Here is a 22,511-nt window from a genome sequence, read left to right on the forward strand (position 1 = left end):
GGAGATTGTTTAAAATATTAAGAACTGAGAAATAATGTTGCTAGGTGCTTCTCAAATTTTAAACTGCCTGGGATTGGTGAAAAGAATCCAGTTGTGTCTGTAGTGTTCATGAGACACTAGTATATTGGCCATTCTGCATAATGAATTTTATTTAACAGAATATGCAGGGGTTTAGGGGAAACTTCCTGTATGAAGCTCATTTGGAGAATGATGGCTTGGCATCTAGCTTAGCTAAGAAAATTGAGAATAGATGTAGTTGCTAGAACATTAATGATGTTAAAAATTGAAATGTGGAAAAGACACGGTCTTTGTTTATGCTGCTGTGCTATCTGCAGCTACCGTACTGGAGTTGCTGAGCACGATCAATGAAACTGGGTCACTAAGGTGTATTGAACTTCTCAAGTATTTAGTGTGTCAAACTGATCTGTTTGATATTGCTTCTGTACTTTGGATCTGAAAAAAAGTGTAACTTTAATCACACTTAGTGGTACATTATTATTGGTGAGGAAATCTGAGTTCAAACCCCTAAAACTCTTACTACAAATGGCGTTTTGCAAAGATACTGCATTAATGTGGTTTTTTTGCTTGAAGGTTTTGTTCAAAAGTCTTGACAATCAAGCCACAGGCTTTTGGCATTTGCTGTGTGATCAGTTCAATACTTTATCTAGGGTTTTTTTATAAGGAATTCTGAGGCTTAAAAGAATTTATTGAAAGACTGTGCATTATTTTCATGCCTAGCATTTTAAACATCTACTTTTATTAGAAGTTTAAGGAAGGCAATGACATTTCATGTTCTGAAATACATAAGACCAGTGAATACTGATTATTGGTTTCGCTGCATTCGCCAGTTCAGATGTATTTGTATGTTAATGGTGACTGTTCTGGCCTTCCCTATACGCTGGTGCGATAATTAATATCAGCTCGTTCTGATTTAATGGTGATTCAGAAAATGTCTGAATCAAAGAAGGTTTTCGGGAGAGCTGTTGCCAGGCAGTTCCTTATGACAGGATGAATAAACAGCTTCATGAGAAAACTTTATTTTGGACAAAACAGGAAAAGTAGCACACTGGGAATAAAGTTTCAATTCAGCCCCATAGCTTCAAATTAACTATCATGTGTGGATGCTGACAAATAAATGCTAGGATTATTCTCTTTATAACTTGCAATTGTAAGCAAACATTGGACTTGTAACAACTATTTTAATTATAGCTTTACACTGGCAACTTCGTTTTTCTAAATCTTTATACTAAAAATTTCTCCATGTTTATATTTTGGCATCAGAGTGCTATTCTTTTTGGAGTTTTACTATGGACAAACACATATTAAGAGAAGAATGGCTTGAAAAGTAGCATTACAATATTAAGAATGAAGTCAACAATAAACAAGTAATAAACTTTAAAACCCTGTAGATAACATTGTAGACAGTATTGAACTGAGCAGTCCTAGGACAAACGAGATTGTTTGTTTGCAGGGCTGCTGCATGTCCGGTAGAGGGAACTATGTTGATGCAGCACGTTCAGAAAAGCGATCTGGGTCTGCTGCAGAAAGAGGAGTGATCTGAAATTAAATGCAGGAGGAAAAAACATCTGAAAATCGATATTGGGTTTTTTACTTTGCTGCTTATGAAAATTTTGAAAACTTATTCTGTAGTAAATTATTGCTTTGAAATGCTTGTGTTCTCATAAATATTCTTTTCACTTAAATCTGAAGTACAAATCTAAATATATTGGTTGGGTTGTGACTTAGTCTCTTATAATGTGGAAATAAAAACTCATGTCCTGTTTAATTAAAACAGTGAACAGGATGAGTTATGTTGAAAATAGAGCTATTAGGCAAGACATTCTCGAGGAAAATAGGGTTGAACTGAGCTAAAGAATTCAGTGATGATACTGGCAAATGAATATGGAAGGCTATTTAATAGAATGCACCAATGAGAGAAAGTTGGTAGGCGTCATAGGTAAAGTGAAAGGTCAGGATTTACTGTGGAAAGAATCAGATTATCTTGGTTACCACTGGAGTATATCTGGGAATAGGATGAACAAGTTCATGATCTAAAGAATTAGGGTCCTGCATCCTCAAATATAAAGTAGAAGTAAATCAAAGAAGAAAATCAAAGTAGAAGTGAAGCATCAAATACCTTGCAAGTTTTGGGGACAGATAATAAGTTCTGCATTCAGCTGGGGACTCACCAGGTTCATGAAGTAGAAGGGCTTAGACGTGTTAGGCAGTTGCCGGATGGTGACGACAGCAGAGCTTGATGAGTAATTTTTGGCTGCAGTGGCAGATGGCAGACAAGTGTTTTCCCTCCTCCCAGGTGTTTTTTTTGCCAACGTGAGTATGCATGTGGTATGTTAGAAACTAGATCAGAGAGATAATCCAGCTCACAAGTAACATCTTAAAACTTTTCTCTCTTCTTCCAAATGTATTGTTTCATCATGATCAGTTCCCTGACCGGGTGGTTCATGTAGCTGCAAAAGTGCAAGTGCTGGCTTAGCATGGGCACTGGGGACAGCACAAGGCCAGAAAGGAGCAGTTAGAATTAGAAGAATGATAACCTGTGCAGTAGTGCCACTACATGTCTGACCATGGCTTGGCATCTATTCATAAGAGGCATCTGGCAAAGCATTTGTGGTATAAAGAGAGAAGTACTGATGCTGGTTTACGGATCTGCCCTTTGGAATACTGGTGCAGGCTTCTTGTTCCTCACATTCAGGGAAGATGGCAGGGAATGGAGAAAAGCTACAGAAAGGGCCACAGAAATTGAAGAGATTGAGATTGTTGTTGGAGAGGAGAGTGGAAAGGCTTGGGTTGTGATTAGTCTAGTTATTGAACCATGGAGAAGAGATGCTCCTACAGTCTCTGAATAAGCAGGGGTAAATACAAGGAAGGAGAACCTATATTTAGCAGAGAAACAGAACAAATTTCGATGAAGTGAGCAAGAATCTTTTTAACATGGAATAATTAGCTAGAAGAGGTCCTGAAACAATTTTCCATTAGAACTTTTAAGAGCAAGAAACCTGGCTATGTTAAGACAGAACTTGAAAATTAACAAAGGGAACTATATGCAAGCACGGATGTATCTTGGAGTTCCCATTTCTCCCAGTCCTGTGTTCCACTGCTAGGATGCTGTTAGACCCTTTGAGATTTATAACACTTGAATTCTTTGCTCTATTTATATCAGTAATAAAATTGTTGCTGGTTGTAGTGGAGCTAGGATTTCTCTGGAGGGCCCTAGAGAGCATGGATACTCTTAGGAATGATAGGTGTGTGTTGAGGATACCCAGAGACTTCCACTTCAGCCTGCTAGGTCCCAAGGGCAGCAGAAACAGGGTATTCCCATTATGACAGAGGGAAATGGACAGTGCAGAGTTGTTCTCTATAAAATAGATCTAGTCTCCCTACCAGGTTTTACTGCAGGAATGTACACAAAGGGCTAGTGCTCGGTGAAGAGTGCAGCTGAGAACTGTGTGAGAAAAGATATGTAAGGTGAGTGATATTAATTGTAGTGCATGATAACACCCTTTGCTCTCCTTCAGGCTGCAAAAAGGGAGTGTCTTGATTCTTCAGCCTCTAACTGAACAGAAATTATGTTAATCTTCACGTAGGGAATTTCAGCTGATGGACTTTAGCATTCTTTACTCTAGGGTACTTGAAAACACTTTAAAAATCTCTGGAAAATCTATAATATGACTTGAATTTTTTTTCTGTATCTTTACTTGATGAGCTAAGAAATCATGAAAGAAACACAGATTTTATTACCTTGAATTTCTATGGCATTTTAAAACTGCTTAAGGACCTATTAATTCTAAAAATAGTTCCTTTCTTTTAGACCAGGTTATCGAAAATCCTTATGATCAAGAAGGAACACATCAAACAATTGAGAGATATGAATACAGAAGCAGAAAAGCTGGTGAGAATGCTCTTTTTTCAATTCTTAATGCAGGACATGCTTTAACAGCTAATGCAGATAGGTACAGTTAAAGCTAGAGTATAAATAAAAGCTGAGTATTATTGCTTTCCATAATGTGAAATTTTTTTAATTATTTTTTTAAGGTCAAGTTAGAGAGGTCATTTGTTTCAAATACCATTCTCCTTTGAAAGCAGGATGATTTGGAATCCGATTAATGTTAACATTGGAATAGTCTGTGTCAGTTGACACAAAGTAAGGAAATACTATGCTCTGAGAATCTTGGGTGCAAGTTATATGGCAAGACATTCATCACAATTTTGTTTTGTAGATGGTAGGTACTTATTTAGCTTTCTGGCTAAAACAATGACTCAGTTCAGAGTTTTTCTGTAAAAAGCTCTGAGTACCCTTGACCGCCATTTAAAATTATGACACCAGAGCAGCTACAGCATAATTAGCAGCAGCAGAATAGTTTTTCTTGCTAGGCCTTATCTAATCATCAGTTAGGAAATCAGAATGATAAGAATGCCTCTTCTATCAGTCATGGCTATCAATCAACTTGACAGTAGAAAGCTATCAGTCTCAACCTTCTGCTAGCATCCATTCAGGCAGTTGTCTTACAGTGTAAAAAGGAAAGGATAAAGGTTTGTGGGGAGAAAGAAGAATCCCTTTTATTTCTTGAAACGAAAAGGCTGATTTTTTTTGTGTGTTTAAAATATTTGAATGTTGAAGAATTTGATTTATTGTGGTAAGATTTCTTTGTCCCTTCAGTGATCATGTGCATGTTCTGTTCTGCTTCCTACTGCCCCATCCCTGTGTCTCTGTATTTTTGTTACTTTGTGTTGTGACACTGCTCTTCAAAACCACCTTATTGTTTCAGTTGCCACATTATTTTTTCCTGTGCATCAAATGTTTGGTCTTTAATTTTTTCATATTAATAATTACAATAGATGCAGAAAGCTGCAAAATTAAAACATACCACTGCAACCTGTAACTCTGATACTGACAAATTACTAATTCTTCTTAAGGCAAAGGTTTTTTTAGTTTGTTTTTACTGAGATTAGTACTTCTGCATAGATAAAGAAATCCACAAGAATGACATAGCCTTCCTCTGACAAGAAGCCAGATTTTAATGTGTCACTCAGCTAAGTCTGAAGTTAACTGTATTGTTAATTTCCTTTATTGTTCCACAAAATTGAAAGAGGAAAAAAGCAACAGGGAAGAAGAGGATATATAAATAAGCATTAAATTTTATATGGTTTAGCTCAGTTGTAGCCTAGATAAGAACTTTGAGATACTTCTGAAATTCATCCCTTGCGCTGCTTCCTTTGTAAACCAGTAATCATAAAGCAACCTCTGTTACTATTCCAGGCTGTCCTGATAAAAATAGATACCTTTCTATTGGGCCATATTCTTAGCCTGTCTTCTAATCTTCTTTGTCCCCTGGCAATCCCAACTGTGTGTATGTCGCTGAGTATATGTTGTTTCTCCTTTAAAAGATATTTTCTTCGAACAAGAATCTTCTGATACCAGTCCACTCAAACATCTAATAATAATACATGAACACAAATAAAATAGAATTCTTTGGTTTCATTCAAATATGGTTTAAATGTCAGGCTTCCATAATAATTCACACAACTGTAATGTAATAATTGCTAGAGTAACACCTCTGGTTCACAGCAATCCCTTAACAGGGACGTTTTTTAAATGATGGATCACATATATATAGAAATAAACAGAAGTGACCAAAATCAGAACTGGTGCTGAATGCAGGACATTTTTAGCTGGCAATAATAATAACAAAGTTACATGAGGCCTGGGATGCCTTCAGAGAAGAACCCATTAATGCATGTAACTGCACTTTTCCTATTTCTTTAATAGTTAGCATCTTGACATCACTATACTTGTCTTGGTTGCAGGCTGTAAACAAGTTACTGTGTACATAAACCAGTAAACACTTTTCTGATAGCCATTTGGATAAGCAAATCAAAAAAGGATGGCAAGTTAATTTTTTCACTTGACCTGCAGTAAACTTGAGGTAAAGTCATTCTAGAGAAGCATGTTATATGCTCAGTGACAGTGTTGTGGTTTTACCCCGGCTGAGAGCCGAGATCCACACAGCTGCCTGCTCTTTAAAGGAAAAGAGCCGGGAGAGGGGGCGGGGGGGTGAGGCAAGGGAAGGGAAAAGAGGCAAATAACAACCCCAAAACCAAGAAACCAAAAGGCCTGTGGGTTGGGGTAAGGATAGTTTACTAAGATAGCAGAAAGATAAAATACAACAATGCTAACAGGACTTTAGAGCAAAGAATATATGAAACTGTTGATACACAATGCAGTTTCTCACCGAACCCACAACTCAGGCCGTGCCACCCAGAGCCGTCCCGGAACCTGACTGTCCCCCAAAAACCGTGGGTCCTGGAGCCGCCCCCTCCTCCTCCCATCAGCCCCCTGTTAAACTGAGCAGGACGTAATTGGCATGGAATACTCTCTTTGGTCCGTTTGGGTCACCTGACCTGGCTTCGCCCCTCCTTTCTCATGAATAGAGAAATACAAAGAGCTGAGAAAGTCCTTGACTGTCTGACAGCAACTAAAACCATCAGGGTGTTATCAGCACTGCTTTCATTTGAACTCTCAAACACAGCATTCCATCTGCTGCTACAAAAGAAGTTAACTCCATCCTGACAAAAACCAGGACACAGAGATGGTATCTGCTCCCATCCACTGAAAGCCATTCGTCTTTTGTCTGCTAGTTCAGCTGTTTGTCAGCATTTCCAGATCTTGGGTTGCTTCTGGATCAGAAGTAGTGCTGGTGCTGGGAAGTCTTTCTCTTGTCACTTGCATAGAGTTCCCTTAGCCTTTCCTCTCATGAGGAATTCACAATCGTCTGCATTGGTCACTGAGGAAGGTCTGAAAGTTCCCAATTTTTTCTGTAGGTTCCAGAGCTACCAGAAGTATGTCAAACTTTAGGCTGGTTTCCCATTTGCTCATAGGTGAATTCTGAAGTTACGATGTTAGTTTAAAGCCTATTTGGTGTTTGGGCTTGTAAATCCTTGGAGATCATTTCAGTGATAAAGTTTAATGAGGAACTTTGAACTGATAACTGAAGCCTTAATTTTGAGGGTTTTGACCTGGATCCTCCTGATGAAGGCTCTTGACTTTAAAATTTGCTTTATCTCCTGGGGGAAAATCTTATAGTGTTGTGGTTTAACCCACTGGCAGCTGGAACAATCACACAGCTGTTTGCTTGCTTCTTCCAACTCCTGCCCCTAGTGGGATCGGAGAGAATTGAAAGGGGGGGGAGGATGTGGGGAACTGTAAGACTAGTGGGTTGAGATAAAGGCAGTTTAATAGGACAGAAAAGGAAAATAAAAGTAATATACAAAACAAGTGTGCTGCACAGCACAATTTCTCACAACCTGAAGCCAATGCTCAGCTAGTTCCCAAGCTGCTCCACCTCTGGAATCACCCCCCGCTTATATACAGAGGATGATGTCAGATGGTGTGGACTAGCCCTTTGGCAGTTTGGGTCAGCTGTCCTGGATGTTCCCCTACCCACCCCCAGCTTCTTCCGCACCCCCTGCCTTCTCATTGGCAGGACAGTGTGAGAAACTGAAAAGTTCTTGACTGCTTGGCAACAACTAAAATATTAGTGTGTTACCAACCTGATTCTCCTCCTGAATCCAGAACACAGCACTTTGCCAGCTGCTGGGAAGAAAATTAACTCTAGTCTAACTGAAACCAGGACATACAGCTACGGATTTGACTGTATGAGGTACCTGTATCTCAGACCTTGTGGATGAGAAGTGGTGGAAGACATCCAGCTTATCTCCCAAGAAGCCATTTGTGGAGGAAATTTTATAATATATTCTATGTTTTCAGTTTTGTAGGTATCACCCACTTTTGAGACACGTTCTGAAAACAGTCTAAGAAAAAAGTACTGTATTCTGGGTGGGTGGGGTTTTTTTAAAGTGTACTTGCCCAAAATACTTATGTTACCAAATAGCAGCTCTAGTAACTTGTTTTTGGCAGAACTGTTACCTGTAACAGAAAGTATGTAGCACTGAGTCATTCTCAAGTGACTGCTAATTTGCTAGGCAGCTGTGCATCCCATCCTGCTGCAGAGGTGATCATGGCCATATTTTCCTGTACTGTTCTCCTACTGACAGGATAGTTTTCTGCTCATAGAGTAGAGAGAAGCTGTACCCAGCTACAGGAGAAAGCAGCAGGTCAGACCACAGTTCCCTTCTGTAGCACTTACCACCACAGGTTATCGTGGTGCTTTATGAAGAGAGTAAAAGCATGGTAGTTACTACACAGTTGTCACTTGGAGTTTTAAATTGTGATACCACATTTTTAATGGTTTGTATCATAATATTTTTGTATTATGCATGGGTATTTCAAATATTTAAACATTGTTTTCAGGTGGAAATTCCTTTTTGATGAATGTGCATTAACTTCACTGTGCATTGTCTCTTCCCCAGAAATCCTATTCTATGCCAATAGGCATCGAGTTTCAGAGGAGATACGCAACCATTGTGTTAGATCTAGAACAGCTAAACAAAGACTTAAATAAAGTTCTGCATAAAGTTCAGCAGTATTGTTATGAGGTAAGATGTTGCTGGAACCTGTGTGTACTCGTTGGCTTTGCATAACCTAAGCTAAAGAAAATAATAATTAGAATTTCTTGGGACTGGAGCACAGATGGAGGTGACTGACATGAAACTAGTATTAGATGTATTGGATTCCTTCTCTGTCTCTGCCTTTGTCTGTGTGCCTCTGGCTCTTTTGCCAGAATGCAGACACTTTTGCTGATACCAGTGGCCAGTTTTGAAATAGACCTACTTGTATGTAAATAAAGCAAAAAACACTGTGTACTATATATACTACATGTGTACTCTCTCTGAAAGCATTTGTCACTTCACACATAGACCAAATGCCAAGGATATCTTTACTCTTGACTTCTCTTCCTTATTACCTACACAGCTTGCTCCTGACCAAGGCCTCCAGCCTGCTGACCAGCCAACAGATCTGAGGCGTAGGTGTGAAGAGGAAGCTCAGGAGATCGTGAGGCAAGCAAATTCTTCGACAACAGGACAGCTTTGTGTTGAGAGTGAAAACTTAACCGATCTTATCTCTAGGCTTACAGCAATATTACTGCAAATTAAGGTAAAATGTTTGCCAAGAAATAGTTTCTTCCATGAAATAGTATTAATGCTCTGCTGGTTTCTTTGCGCCCAACTATGAGAAGGCTTTTTGTTTTCTTCTACAGTGTCTAGCAGAAGGAGGTGACCTGAATTCCTTTGAATTTAAATCACTAACAGATTCATTAAATGACATTAAGAACTCAATAGACTCCTCAAATATCAGGTATTACTTTTTAAATATTTAATTCTTAATTATGCATTTTGTGCCAGTAAGCAATTCTTACTGTGTTTTAGAGGTGAACATTGGTTGTAATTAAGGGATTTAATCTGGTAACTTTACTTACAGGAATGGCCCCATTTAAAAGAGGACTTCTTATAGGGAGTGTGAAGCTAGCAATTTTCTGTTTGAAACTAGCAATTTTCTGTTTCACCTATCAGTGAAGGGACCTGAGACTCAAAATTTCTTTTAAAAAGTGCTAAATTGATGCAGCGACAACTAGACTTTCTTGCTTTTCAGTCATTTATGACAACTAATACCTGATTTTTAGAAGGCTTTCAGACTATGAAATCCCCCCAGTAAATACATTGTAAGTTCTTTAAACTACAGAACAGTACAATTTCAGTATTCTTTTTGCATAGCTACTCTGTCTCTTGTCTGAATTTCAAAAGCTGGCACGAGATGATTATGGCTTCCATTAGCAATATTTTAAACCAGGAACCAGAAGAGCAGCCACATTGTGCCAGATCAAAGGCACATCTAGTCTAGATGGGCCATTTTTTCAATAGTTGTCACAGGTAGGTGCCCAAGGAAGCATTATAAATAAATATAAAAAGCAGGAATGTAGTAATACTTGCTTGGCATACACTGCAATTTGTGGCCAGGTTGTTTTTTTGTTTAGATTGGTTATTTTAATTACAATACTGCTAAATTACATAATCTAGAACGTGTATCTAAATATGAAGTATTTCCTTATACTCATATTACTACAGAATAATAGGAGGCTGCACGTTTTTTCCCAAAAGATATTAGGATGGCCTTTTGATTTAAAAATGTTACACTGTTTTATAGCACACAGATTCAGCTAAGGGGATGTATACAGAACGTGATGTTTTCATTTCACTGTACTTCTCTGGCGTATTTTAGCATCTCTTCATAGTATTTTAATTTCATTAACTCTGGTGGTGTTAAAGCCTTCTCTAAAGCAGCTGAGTCAGCAACTCTCGGTTTCATGCAGCTGTTATGTGAAAATAGCCCTTGTACAGTGTCTGTCAAGTGTAGTTGCATTAGTATGTACTACCCTGATTCATAGAATCCTTGTACTGGCTATGTTTGTACCTTAGCTTTCACTGCAGAAATACTCAGGCACAACTTTTAAATGTGGGGTTTAACACTTTTTTTTTTCCTTCTTTCTGTAGTTGTTTTCAGAATAATGTTGAGATCCATGTTGCACATATTCAGAGTGGCCTGAGCCAGATGGGAAATTTACATGCTTTTGCAGCTAATAACACCAACAGAGACTGAAAAAACCTTGTCAAGTGTACAGCAAGTAGTTTTGGAAAATCCTCTTCCTTTATATAGGCTTCACCAAATACCCTAACTACCAGAAGATAAGGGAAAAGAAAACCTCTCCTTTTATTGTATTGTATCTGCTTCTTCAGAAAACCAGCATTACTGGCCAGCGTTATGCTAGATTTCTCCAATTGTTATTCACATACGGTAGTTTTGCTAACTGGTAATCTCTTAGTAATTGCATTTATTATAATAAACTTAAAGACATACTTTCATATAACTTGAACTTAAGTTTTTAGAAGTTCAGATGAATTCTGCACACCTCCTGCTGTTGGGCTCTCCTGGTATGTTAGAAGTGACGAAGAGGAAATGGCTCAAATCAGTAGCCCGGCCGCGGGTCTTTGTTATGTAGAGCCGTGCTTCTGCGGAGATACCTGGAGCTGCCCTTTCAGCCCTCAGGTAGCCTGGTGACAAGGCAGGCCGAGTGTTCCCAGCTGCAGCAGCAGGACACGGACAGCAAACAGAAGCTGGAAGCCTGAGGATGTCGAGCAGGTCTATCGATCAGTCAAGTCTCTCCTTGGAATTTTTAATTTATCATAACTTATAGAAGGAGTCTAATGAAGGAATAGAAAAATGTAACTGGTAACTTTTTAGAAAGAGATTGGTTATGGCTTTTTCCCTTCATGCAGGGCAGAAGTGCTTTAGTTGGTATTTTATATAAATGAATGGTTAAACATATTGTTTTTCCAAATTTTTGTTGGTTTTGCACAACTTTTTAAATTGGATGACTGGTTATCCAATGATACCCAACGTATATAAATATGAAGATTTTTATAACTAATGATAACCAGTGAGGTAAAGTGAAAAGTAAGAAGTGACAACCTGCCTATGAGTATCTTTTGCAATGTTAATCTTGTAAAAAGTGTGTATTGGTTTGTTTTAAAGAGTCTTGTAAAGCTTCTGTGTAATGAATTGTTTCCAGATACAAATTTTCAGAGATAGCTGTAGAGATGGGTTTGATTCTTGTAGATGTCTCATTAAATGAGGCTTTTTATATGTTAATGTATAAAGAATATGTAAACAGGATTATTTTCAATTTTAAAATTTTGTATAGTTTAAAGATGCTTCTGTATTCTGTGTTGGTATTGTGCCACTGCAAAAGTTTAGTGCAGAGTTTATATTTAGCTAAACTTGTTCTGTTAATTAAGATAAATGCATAAATCTTTTATTCTCGATGAAATTTGTAACTCTGAATAAATTGACCTATGAGAGTCGATATATTTCACAAAAACGCAAACTCTTTTGCAGCTGGTCTCAGGTAATCTTTTGTGGGGTTGGTAGTTTAAATGCTGTAGATGAATGGCTCTGACAAGGGGAGTACCTCCTTTAAAAGGTATTTATGAACTTTGTAAGGGCTATTTTAAAAATAAGCAAAAGCTGCCATAGCCGAACTGAAGGGCCGGAGGCTTAGTCAGATGGTGCCTAACGTGAGCTGCAACCAATTTGGGGACAAGAAACTGTCCCTTTGCTGTTTACTTACACCAAATAGTGTGTTGTTTCTGGCAGCTGGGCTGCTGAAGAGGAGCTCACCTTTCCTGTGAGTTTTCCCTGTGTAGCAAACCAGACTTGCTTGCTGCCAGGTGAGCTGGGCACTGGTGCTGGCATTTCCTTGCTGGCTTACTGCATGAGCCTGTGGACTTGGCTCGTGTACTTACTGTTTATGCTTTTATTGCATGGGACTTCCCAGTAGGAAACATGGCAATCAGGGAAGCTAGCTTGGCCCTGTTGATAGCGAGCACCCCAAACTGGAAGGAGAAAGTTGTAGATGCTGGTAGGTGTCTATACCAAGCCTGCTGTCTGGCAAAGAGGATTTGTGAACCTGCTTTTCATGACTGCACTGTAATAACCCTTGTGCTCTGTTCTTAACTCTGATTCCATAGGTATCTGCATGCTTAAATGCACTCTTTCCAACACAAAAGATGTTGAAGTGGGTTATTTAATCATTGTGAGGTAACGTAGCATACTGGGAAGTCACATACTTTGCAGCAAGAGTACACCACATATTGTCATGTTTGGCCAACATGCAGGCAATGTAATACCCACTGCTCCTCTTCAAGAGGCTGTGTTGCCCCTCAATTACCAGTATGTTGGGTCAGAGTGAATGGTGCAGAGTTCTGGTGAAATACAGTAGCAAATATGACTTTCTGCTGACTGCAGCCCAAGTGTAGTAAGCATGTCAAGAACTCACTACAACTGTTGTAATTTAGCCTGTGGGAGTGGAACAAGTTAGGCTTTGTTTCTTACAGTTAACAAGCTTGAATTCACCCTGCATCCCTAAGAAATCAGTCTCATTTTCTGTTTCCATGTGTAAATACTTCTGGGGTCTTAGGCACCCAAGTCTGACTTTGGTTGGGTTTTGCTTTGGGGATTGGTTGGTTGGTTTCTTGTTTCCCAGGACAGCTCTGTTTTTAGGAGAATATTAGTTGGCAATCCTGCTATGCCACTTAGCCTTAGAAGCTTGCAGTCCAACAGTTTGGCTGTCCCAGGTCTTGCAAGCACAGGTATGTTATGGGGTGACAGGGAGGGGTTTTGCACACTGGGATGCTTACTCTGTGGGGCATAATTCCTGACACAGGGTGTTTCTGCCACCAGTACTGTGCTTCCAACCCATCAGAACCCTATGGCATCCAGGTGCTCTTCTGTGATTGGAGTCTTACAGGTTACTCTGGAATGCTGTCAAGTACAGCTCTGTTGGCAAGAGGAATTGCCCTTACCCCCAAACTGCATATCTATGTATACTATACCCTTTCAGTAATAAACTGAAGGACAGAGGAGGCTTCTGTCACTGCTCATTTTGGTGTTTGCAGTGCAGAGCCACTCAGCACCTTACAGACCACGGACACAGCTCCTGCTAGTCCCCAGTGTTCAAATTCACAGCTAAAACGTCTTTACAATGCTCACAAAATGCTTCTGCTCTTCTCTACTTTGCCACTTCAGCTGTGGTTCAGCTGAGTTGAGACACCCACAATGATGTGGGGGCTTTGGGTTTCCATCAAGCCACAAATTGCATCTATCCCCTTCAGAGAGGGGGGGTGGCTGTTAAGAGTAGATCAAGAGCAAATGCTGTCAGGGAGGGTCTAAGGCAGTTTTTGTAACCTGTGTCCTTCAGGTCCCTGAGGTCTCTTACACCTGAGTAGCAGAGGTGGCCCTCTAGGACCTGGGAAGAGAAACCCACAGCTGGATTTCTACCAACTCTGTCCTGTACTCCACGTCAGCCAAGGTAAGAACCCCTGTCCCACACACAAGTAGAGCAAAAATGTAAACTTTTATTTGTCTTTTTTTTCTCTGTCAAAAAGTCCTGACAGACCATCCCACTCTCATACGTTTCTAAGACCACCACCCATGCCCAAAACACAGTGGATTTGGTTAGCTTTTCGGCTGAATAAGGGTAAAAAAGGGAGACAAAACGTGCTCCTGGCAATCTTTAAATGCAGTGTAGAAAGGTGCCATCAGCCGATGGCGCCGACCCGTATCTCTCTTAAATAAATAGGTTACATCAGGTACTCCCGCATAAAGTGCAACAGTCGCGGAGCCAGGGCTGAGGTAGCGCGGTACGTGGCTGCTCCCCGCCTCAGAGGGTGCGGAAGGCGCCCAGGGCGTTTTCCTCCCACTCCGAGCCCGACTCCGAGTAGCCGCTCGTGTCCTCCGCGTCCGACACTGGCGAATACTGCCCGCAGAAGGCGCGGCCCGGCGGGTAGGGCACGGCCGCCGGCGGCCCCACGAAGGAGGCGGCCTCGGCTCCAGCCCCGCCCGGCCGGCTGGGCGGGAAGCCCTCGAAGCCGGGACCGGGAGGGAAAGCGGCGGCTGGCGGCCAGTCGTAGGGGCTGGAGTCCTCCTCCTTCATGGGGACGATCTGGGCCGCCCCGGAGAGGGCGTAGCGGGGCCGCTCCGGGGCGCGCAGGGCGGCGAAGCGGGGTGGCTGCGGGTAGCCCGGCGGCGCGGGCAGCTCGGCGGGGCTGGGGCGGGGCGGTCCCCGCTGGCGGCGGGACTTGGCGCGCCGGTTCTGGAACCAGACCTGGGGAGAGAGGGCGGCGGTCAGGGCGGCCGGGGCCGGCCCCGGCGCGTTGCGGCACGACCCGACCGGCGACCCTCACCTGGATGCGGGACTCGGGGATCTGCGTGGCGTCGGCCAGCTTCTCCCGCAGGTAGATGTCGGGGTACATGGTGTCCTGGAAGACCAGCTCCAGCGTTTCCAGCTGCGCCGCCGTGAAGCTGGTCCGCTTCCGACGCTGTGAGGCCGCCGGCAACCCCTCCGACGGCTCCGCCGCGCCCCCCGCCCGGCCCGCTGGCGGCCGGTCCCGCTCTGCCGGAGGAAGCGCCCTGACGGCGGGCGAGGGCAGGCCGGGCCCGCCGCCCCCCGCCCATCTGCCTGTGGGGAAGGCGGCCGGTTCCGCCGGGGCCGCCCCGAAGCGCATCGCAGCCATAGCGGTGGGCGAGGAGGGGGCTTGGGCTGTCCTGCCGCCCTTTATAGCCGGGGAGGGGGCTCGGCGGGGGCGGGGGTACGAAGGGGGCCGGCACGGCCTCGTGGGGAAGGTGAGCGCGGAGGTCCGGGCACCCCACTGAGCCGCCCAGCCCCACACCCCAGGCTTGCCCGTGGCGCGCCCCCTTGTTCCCCCCGAGCTCCCCGACCTCGCTCAGCCCGGAGGCTTCGGCACCGGCCGAGGCACCGCAGCCCCATCCGTGCCCGGCGGCGTGGGTGATGGCCGGCGGCCCGCGACCCTTTGCACGGAACAAGGGGTAAAGGGGAGAGAGGAGCGGGGTTTGCATCTGCTTTATGTGGGCAAAACAGCTTGGTGCTGAGTGGTTGTCACCCCGAGCAGGGCCTGGTCCTGACGCTGGGCTGTTTCCAGCATGGCCCCTGGGCCAATACAGTTGGGGTTTGCTTTCCCCCGGCCGCCTGCGCGGCGGTGGCTGCTCCAGCAGCTGTCTGCTTTGCTGAGTGGGGGTTCTCCGTGGTGCGAGACTCAAAGCAAACAAAAGTCATCCCTTCCTCTGCCCCACGGCTGCTCTCTGCTGCGAGCTGTGCGCGGCCTCCCGCTGTGCCCGCTGCAAAAACATCTCTTTCTTCTTGAGATGCTAGTTAAGTGCCCCTGGAGAGCCCCCGCAGCTCACCCGGGTGTCACCGTCACCTTTTCCACCCACTTGTTAATGCCTCTGCGCTCGGGGCCCCGGCGTTTCTGAGGGAAGGGTCTCGCACCGAAACGTTGGCCACGTGTTCCAACAGGCCGTGCCCGACCGCCACCCGGTGCTGTAGGCAAGGGGTTTGCTCTCCTTTTGCTTTACGGGATTATCTCCTACAAAAAGTGACTTCGTGCAAAAGAACGATGTTTTGGTTATCAACAGCCATTTTTGTAAGGGCTTTTTGTAAAGGGTTTGTACCTTTCGTGGTTCTGTGCCCACTGTGGGCTGCACATGTTCATTAATAACATTTCTAGGTTGGCTGTTCCTGGAATTGTGGCTTTCAGTCTGCAAGCAGCAGTCAGAAACACCAGACTTGTACAGCATCCTTTGTTAGCAGTGTAATGGGCACAGTGGTGAGAGGAGTTACGCCGAGTGGTCATCCCAAAAGCATCGACAGATGGATTTTCGCGTTCTCTGCAGACACTGAGCAGATTTAGAAGATGCCATAGGTGGCACCTAAAGGCAATTGCTCTGTATTACATTTATGTCATTAATATTGTCCTCTGTTTTATACAAAACAATGCTTGTTGAGAAGCACTAAACAGAGATTCATTTCCTGTATAATGCAGAATAGAGAGGCGGCATCCTTTGGGTTCCTGAAGGTTATAACCTTGCTTTGAATTGCACCTTTAGTTTCTAGGATTTGGTTATGGTGGATTTTTTCATTCTTGCATGTGTGTTTCTCCCTCAGCAGCAGCAGCTCAGGCTCAAGTAGCTGCTGGGATCACAGGCTGCCACAATTCACCCCATCCTGCTGCTTTCCCTTTAGGTGAGTGGGTTGCTACGCTGTGCGTGAGTCCAAGCAGTGTGACCAGGAAACTAATCCCAGGTAAATTAACTGTGCGGTAACAGCAGTTGTCTGGATTTTTGGGGGTTTTTTTTACTGTCTGTGGGTCTCCAGCAGCGCCTGGGACAGCTGTACAAGCCTGGGGCAGCCGTACAAGCGAGAGGGCACTGCCAAGCAGAGCCGGAGGGAAGTGAGGGGAGTGCATCTGAGAGTGCTTCTAGGACTGCAGACACCTGCACCTGGTGCTGAGTTAGAAGAGGACAAATCTGTGATGGACTGCCCAGGAGCATGGTGGTTTTCAGTGTCAGACTTCCCACCAAAGCAACTACATTGGCTATGTATATCGAATACATTCTTCGGGAAGAGCAGACACTGGGAGCTAATAGACCTATTCCCAACTCATAAATCTGGAAATGGGCTGGCTCTTTGATCTCTGACTGCTGTGACATCCTTGGGGCCAAAGGCCTTCTCCGTCCCCTTGCACTTGGCTGCATCGGAGGTGTTTTGGTAATTACCACGTCCGAGCACATATTCTTCCCCTGATGGGGAAATGACTGGGGATACTTCCTGGGCCTGAAAGCTTTTAGCAGGGCAAGTAGATCTCACGTTAGTAAAAGCTGACTTTGTTATCGTGGAAGAAAGAGAACTTCTACATCCTAAACTTTGTTTGCAGCAGGTCTCGTACGCCGAGTGGTGTTGGCGCACTGGTTCCGCCGCGCGCAGTGGGTACGCTGTGTTTTGCAGCTGTACGTAACAGGGCAGGTACCCCTGTGCTACTGCGGCTCAGTCGGGTGGGAAGAACAGCGAGTGCTCTTACTGCAGCCCTGAACTGTACCCCCAGGGTGTACAGTTGTACATCCAGGGTGGGCAGCTCGGACACCGAGCTGCTGCGGGCAGGCGGTTGGAGTTTCTAGCAGATCAGAGCCAGGGCGGCTGAGGCAGCTGCAGGCAGGCCTGGCTGCACCGCTCTCCATTGCACACCTTCGGCCCCGACCTCCCTTTACTTCCACTCTCCTTGCCTCAGTTTCCCCCACCCCGCCCACTCCCCCCCAGTACTGGCTTGGTTTGAAAAAATCTAAGAATGAAGAAAAGCAAGGGTGATGGTAAACTCAAAAGAGTGTGGAGTTAGGTACACATCAGAGTAGAAGGCTTTTGCTGATTCCTAGGCAAGCAGGATGGCATGAAAGACTGCTCTTTGCTTTCTTCTGTCAGTTCTCTCCCCTCCCAACACTTGTATGCCTCTCCACAGCACTGAGTGTCATCCCACCAGTGTGCTAAAAGCAGTGCTGGTGAAGTACTGCAGCGTGCCTCCTGCAGCAAGAAAAAGCACCCTGTCTGCGTTCGGTGGAGATCACTTTCCCCAACCAGAAGTTTTGCATCCTGCTGTGCCCCTCGAAGTCTGAGGAGGAGGTTTCCAATGCCTTGTAAGTGCCAGCATCTGCATGGACCTGTGCCTAGGTAAGAGTTGTAAGTATTTAGGAGGACATAGAGGCTTCCGTCCTCTCCCATTCTGCACGCTTGCTTTTGTTTGTGTAAGCACAAAGTGGGGGTTCTACCACTTCCCTCAAGGTGTGGAAGCTATTACCTACCTCCAGAAGTAGCTTGCTTTTTGAAATTAAGATGGCTGGAGTTCAGATAATAAGGGAAGAGCAGGTGTGGGGTTTTGCTACCTTGTCTCAAGAACTGAGCTTACAGCCTGCTTCGTCCTTGCTGTATCTTCAAGATGTCCGTGCTGGTCATGCCTCTGCCCTGAGATGCCTGTGCTGAGGGGGCTCTCACAACGAAAAATGCACCTGTGCCTGCAATGAAAACACAGTTTTAAGCTTCAGGTGGAGAACATGTCGCTGAGTCTCTGTTGCCAGCTCCAAGCATCCAGTGAGGGTAAGATAGGCCTTGGAGCGCTGAGATTTTGGAGAAGGAGGGGCAGATGGGCCCCACACAGGGTTTGCTGGCTTACTGGCTTTTCAGCCTTTTGCATGCCAGGCTGGGGATGTTAAATCAGGCTGTTGAGGGCCACAAAGTCATCTTTTAAACGTGCAGGTTAAGATCCTGCCTTATGTGATTTGGGGAGCTGGGGCTTGGAAGCATCCCAGAACACGTGATGGCAGCACGATGTTCAGTCGCACCTTTGCTGCCGGGACCAACACACCCCTTTAGACAGCTGACGCACACGAGCGGCTCTGGAGGGGCTGAGGCACGGTGGGTTTGGCCATGCAGTGGTTTGCAACCACAAGTTCAAATTCCTGACATCACAGGAACACCCTGAACAACCTAGAAGGGCTCATCACATCCCTTCCATCCTTCCTTCTAGGACTCTGCAGGGAGATGGCTCTTGTGACAGTTTTTCCTTCCAGCAAAGCTGATTTTTTATTTGTTTATTTTTTCCAATGCAAATTCTCTGGTGTGTAAACCTGGGGTGGAACATTTTAGTAGTGCAAATGTAGGGATGCCTTGTCTACCTGACTACAGTGGCAAAGACTCGGTATCTTGGAGATCTCTTTTTCTACATCAGTTTTAACTGAAAACTGACCCACAGGTTCAAAAGCTGATCTTAGGGGACTGACCAAAAAAGGACCGGTGGTCGCACAAGCCTGATTTCACAGTGTTAGAGAAAGCCTAAGAAAAAACAAGCCTACATTTTTACTGTGAAAACACAGCTTAAATTTAAGCTATTTTGAAGAAGCAATGCCTGTATAATTACCTCTCAAATCAAATTAATTGTAAACCAAGGGGGGTTTTATGGCCACATACGTAACTGCATTTGCTCCAGAGCTTCTGCTGGCATGAAAATGCCAGATAATTTCCAGCTTCTCTAGCAGGGCCCCAACAGCAAGAATCATTAATGCACACTAGGCTTAGGTTTTGAGGGGCTTTTCTTTCTGCCTAAGAGGAAATCTTTAGATGAATGCTTAATTTCCTTCTGATTGCTTCTAGTCGCTGTGACAAAGCCCTTTGCGACCTCCGAATGCTTTTAGAGGTTTATTGGGTATTCCCAACATACATACATCAAGATCTATATATTGAGGCACATTCAGGCTTTTAGGTGGAGTTCTGAGATCTGTGATGTCGTCTTCATGATTTATTTGAAGTTGTCATTTTGTAGTGTTTGTGTTTCTAGCCCTCATGGCTACAAGAAGGAAGAGCCCGGGAAGGTGGGGTGCACACAGTCCTCACTGTGGCACAGTGTGCAGGCGTCTTGAAGAGATTCAAGAGAGATCTGAGCTCATGGATGTTCAGCGATGTCCCCAAGAACTCATCTTTGCCAGGGCCCCAGGGGGATGCTGAGGGGGACTCTGCTTCACTGGAGCTCTTCCCAGGACCCTCTGCTCATAGAGGAGTCCCAGAACAGATCCCAGACTCCTTGATGACAGGGAACCAGCAGTCTATGGAGAAGAGGGCCTTTCCTAGTCAGCCCATGAAGCATTATTGCTGTAGAGGCTCCTTCTGTGTCTCAGAAGGGTGGATGATGGCACCCTCATGCTTAAGGCTGAACCCTTTTCAGGGCTCCGTACCTAGAGTAAGAAGCGTGTGATGGAGCCCATCACATTGGAGAACCAGAATGATGTCAGAGCCTGGTGGCATCAATCCCCAGTGCAGGACACAGCTCAGCCCAGCTGCCGTGCCACTGGTTATTCCAGATGGCAAAGTGAAGGGCCAGTGCTGCCCAGCAGCTGTGTATGCACACCTCTTCCACGGGGTCAAAACAAACCCTGTGTCACAAGAAGCTGTGTCTGGCTGCCTTGCTTGGCTGGGCTCTGATCACAGGTATACAGACACACAGACACACACACACACACGGCCTATTTTCCTTTGAAAACTAAAGTACCGCCGTGTCTCTCTCTGGTTTTGGCAGCAAGGAACTAATAGTGTCTTGTGACTTTAGCCCTGTGCTTAGGAGGGGGATGTGACTTGGTGGGGTAAGCCATTTCCTGAGAGGTGTGAGACGGGACTTCAAGACCCGGTGGTGCCATTCGTGTATTCTGTTCTGAGGAGTTGATAAGAGCTTCAGACACGCAGAAAGCCTTGAAGACAGCAGCGGTGGGGGAGGCGTAAGGACCTAGCAAATGCATATGAAAAGATCAAGGGGCTGCATTTGCTAAATCCCGACAGGAACAGATTTTGGGTGAGATGCTCAGGTTCAGAGGAGGACCCAGCCGTCCCTCGCAAAGGGGCAAGAGCAGAGCCTGTCTGATGGCTGGCAGCTGGCTCTCTACCTTGGGAGGGAGAAGATCAAGGATTTGGGAATGGGAGCGAGATAAGAGCAAATGGTGGGGGTGGGAAGAGGGGAAGGAAAGGGCAATCCGGGAGGAAGCTGTCTCAGAGACAGGAGAGGCTGAGAGGCTGGTTAAAGGGCAGAGGATATTCAGGGTTGAATTTACAGACACTTAAACCTCAGCCTAGCTTTGAGATACCTCGAGAATGGCGGGATGTGTGTACCTGACTCTCACTGTTGCTTCCGCAGTGAGTGGGCAGTCCCACACCACTTGCTGTGGCAGCAAGCCCGAGGCTTGAGCAGTTCCTCCTTGGAATTGATCTCTGCGCCTTCTCTGATTTTGTACCACGTGATGCTCTGGGAGAACCTAAAGCCCCTATTTAATAGAGCTCATTGTGTTACTCATACCCCATTCTGAGGGATATTTTCCTTAGTGAAGAATTTTATACCAGCTGTTGGTTCAGGTGGTTGTGGATACATAAAATTTCTGGGTGATCTCAGCTCCAGGTGATGTTTAATTAATTCCCTGTACAAGCAAAGGGGAAAAATATCTCTGCAGATGAACAAAAACCCTAAAAGAGAACAAAACCAACCAAAAAAAAAAAAAAAACCAACACTGCAAAGGAGAAGAAAAGAACAAAAGAAGCTAAGGAAAAAGAAATGATCCTTTCATGCAGTGCCTACTTAGGAGAAGCAGCTTTCCAGGGTGCAGCTAGAAGACAGACACACAGCAGGGCTGGCAGGGGAAGGCAGGGGGATATATAGCAGAGAAGCCACATCTTCTTTTAATAGCACCAAGTAGCAGTAAGGAAAGCTCCTAACAGTCCCCCCTCTTTCTTTTTCAGGCTCCTTGGGCTCAGCACGCAGCGTTAAGGCATCTTTTTGTACCTCTTCTTGGCAGACTCCTGAACTGTTATCGTCATCGTCTGCATGGGATGAGGGGTTCCTCCTACCTCAGCTTGGCGTGTGACAGTCCTCAGATTCTCTGTGCCTGTCTTGCAGTGGTTGGTATCAGTCTGAGTGTGTGAGTTGCTGAAATGCATGGATTTTGTGAGAATTTCACGTTCCTATTCTTTTGTGTGCGTGTGTTACAGCTCCTGCCTCATTGGGTCTTGAGAAAAGGCTCTAAATGAGAAGCAAATTTTGCTGCTGTGGTTCGAACCCATAAGACAATACATAGAATCAGAACTTTCTTGGTCAGCTTGGCTGCTTGTTACAATACCAACACAGATCCACTGTCTCTCTGCTCTTATGCTATTAAACCCCACAAAGTCTTCCCTCCCTGAGAGGTACTGACTGGAGGTTTCTTCAGTTGGCTTCCCTGCACTTCCCTGCTGCTGCTCAGGCACATGCCGAGGCTGGTCCTCTGGTTTCAGTTGTATTGTTCATTCTAAATGTTCCCCATCTTCTTTTCTAGTTAGTTTGGAGTCAAGAGACTGTTGGTTTCTTGTGTATCACAGTATTTGCAAAAAAAAAACAACAACCAACATTTTGTGTTGCTCCAGCATTTTTTTCCTGCAGTTTTTCCTTTCATTTCAAAGCCCTTCAGGCCCCTGTACAGTCTGGAAGATTTTCAGCTTTAACGTTGCAATGGGAGGTGGGAAGTTCCACCCGAATTGGGGATTTGCAACCGGTCATTAAATCAGCAGTTTGGGGTGATGGTAGCTGGGAAGTGCTGCAGTTACTGTGCCATTTGATGAAGTAATTAT

At 44.6% G+C, this 22,511-nt stretch overlaps 2 protein-coding genes across 5 annotated transcripts in view; one reads left to right on the forward strand and one right to left on the reverse strand.

Moving 5' to 3' along the window:
• The window catches only part of LIN9 (lin-9 DREAM MuvB core complex component), a gene marked incomplete at both ends in the record, with an annotated part of 42,501 nt that extends 31,928 nt beyond the window's left edge, over positions 1–10,573 (forward strand). For 3 of the 4 annotated variants that reach the window (XM_084262412.1, XM_084262414.1, XM_084262415.1), the window contains 5 exons: positions 3,830–3,910; positions 8,389–8,514; positions 8,891–9,073; positions 9,177–9,274; positions 10,468–10,573. In XM_084262412.1, coding sequence (XP_084118538.1) covers positions 3,830–3,910; positions 8,389–8,514; positions 8,891–9,073; positions 9,177–9,274; positions 10,468–10,573 — 594 coding nt within the window. The remainder of the gene's footprint in view (positions 1–3,829; positions 3,911–8,388; positions 8,515–8,890; positions 9,074–9,176; positions 9,275–10,467) is intronic. The other variant, XM_084262413.1, reaches the window with a different exon arrangement.
• A 3,619-nt stretch (positions 10,574–14,192) lies between these two features.
• Positions 14,193–15,045, reverse strand: MIXL1 (Mix paired-like homeobox; the record flags this gene model as incomplete). The annotated part of the gene is made up of 2 exons (XM_084261787.1): positions 14,193–14,636; positions 14,716–15,045. The coding sequence occupies 2 exons, from the start codon at positions 15,043–15,045 to the stop codon at positions 14,193–14,195; spliced, it is 774 nt and encodes a 257-aa protein (XP_084117913.1).
• Between the last annotated feature and the right edge of the window lie 7,466 nt (positions 15,046–22,511).

The sequence above is a fragment of the Gallinula chloropus genome, assembly GCF_964237585.1.
Source record: "Gallinula chloropus genome assembly, chromosome: 3".
In the NCBI taxonomy this organism is placed as follows: domain Eukaryota; kingdom Metazoa; phylum Chordata; class Aves; order Gruiformes; family Rallidae; genus Gallinula; species Gallinula chloropus.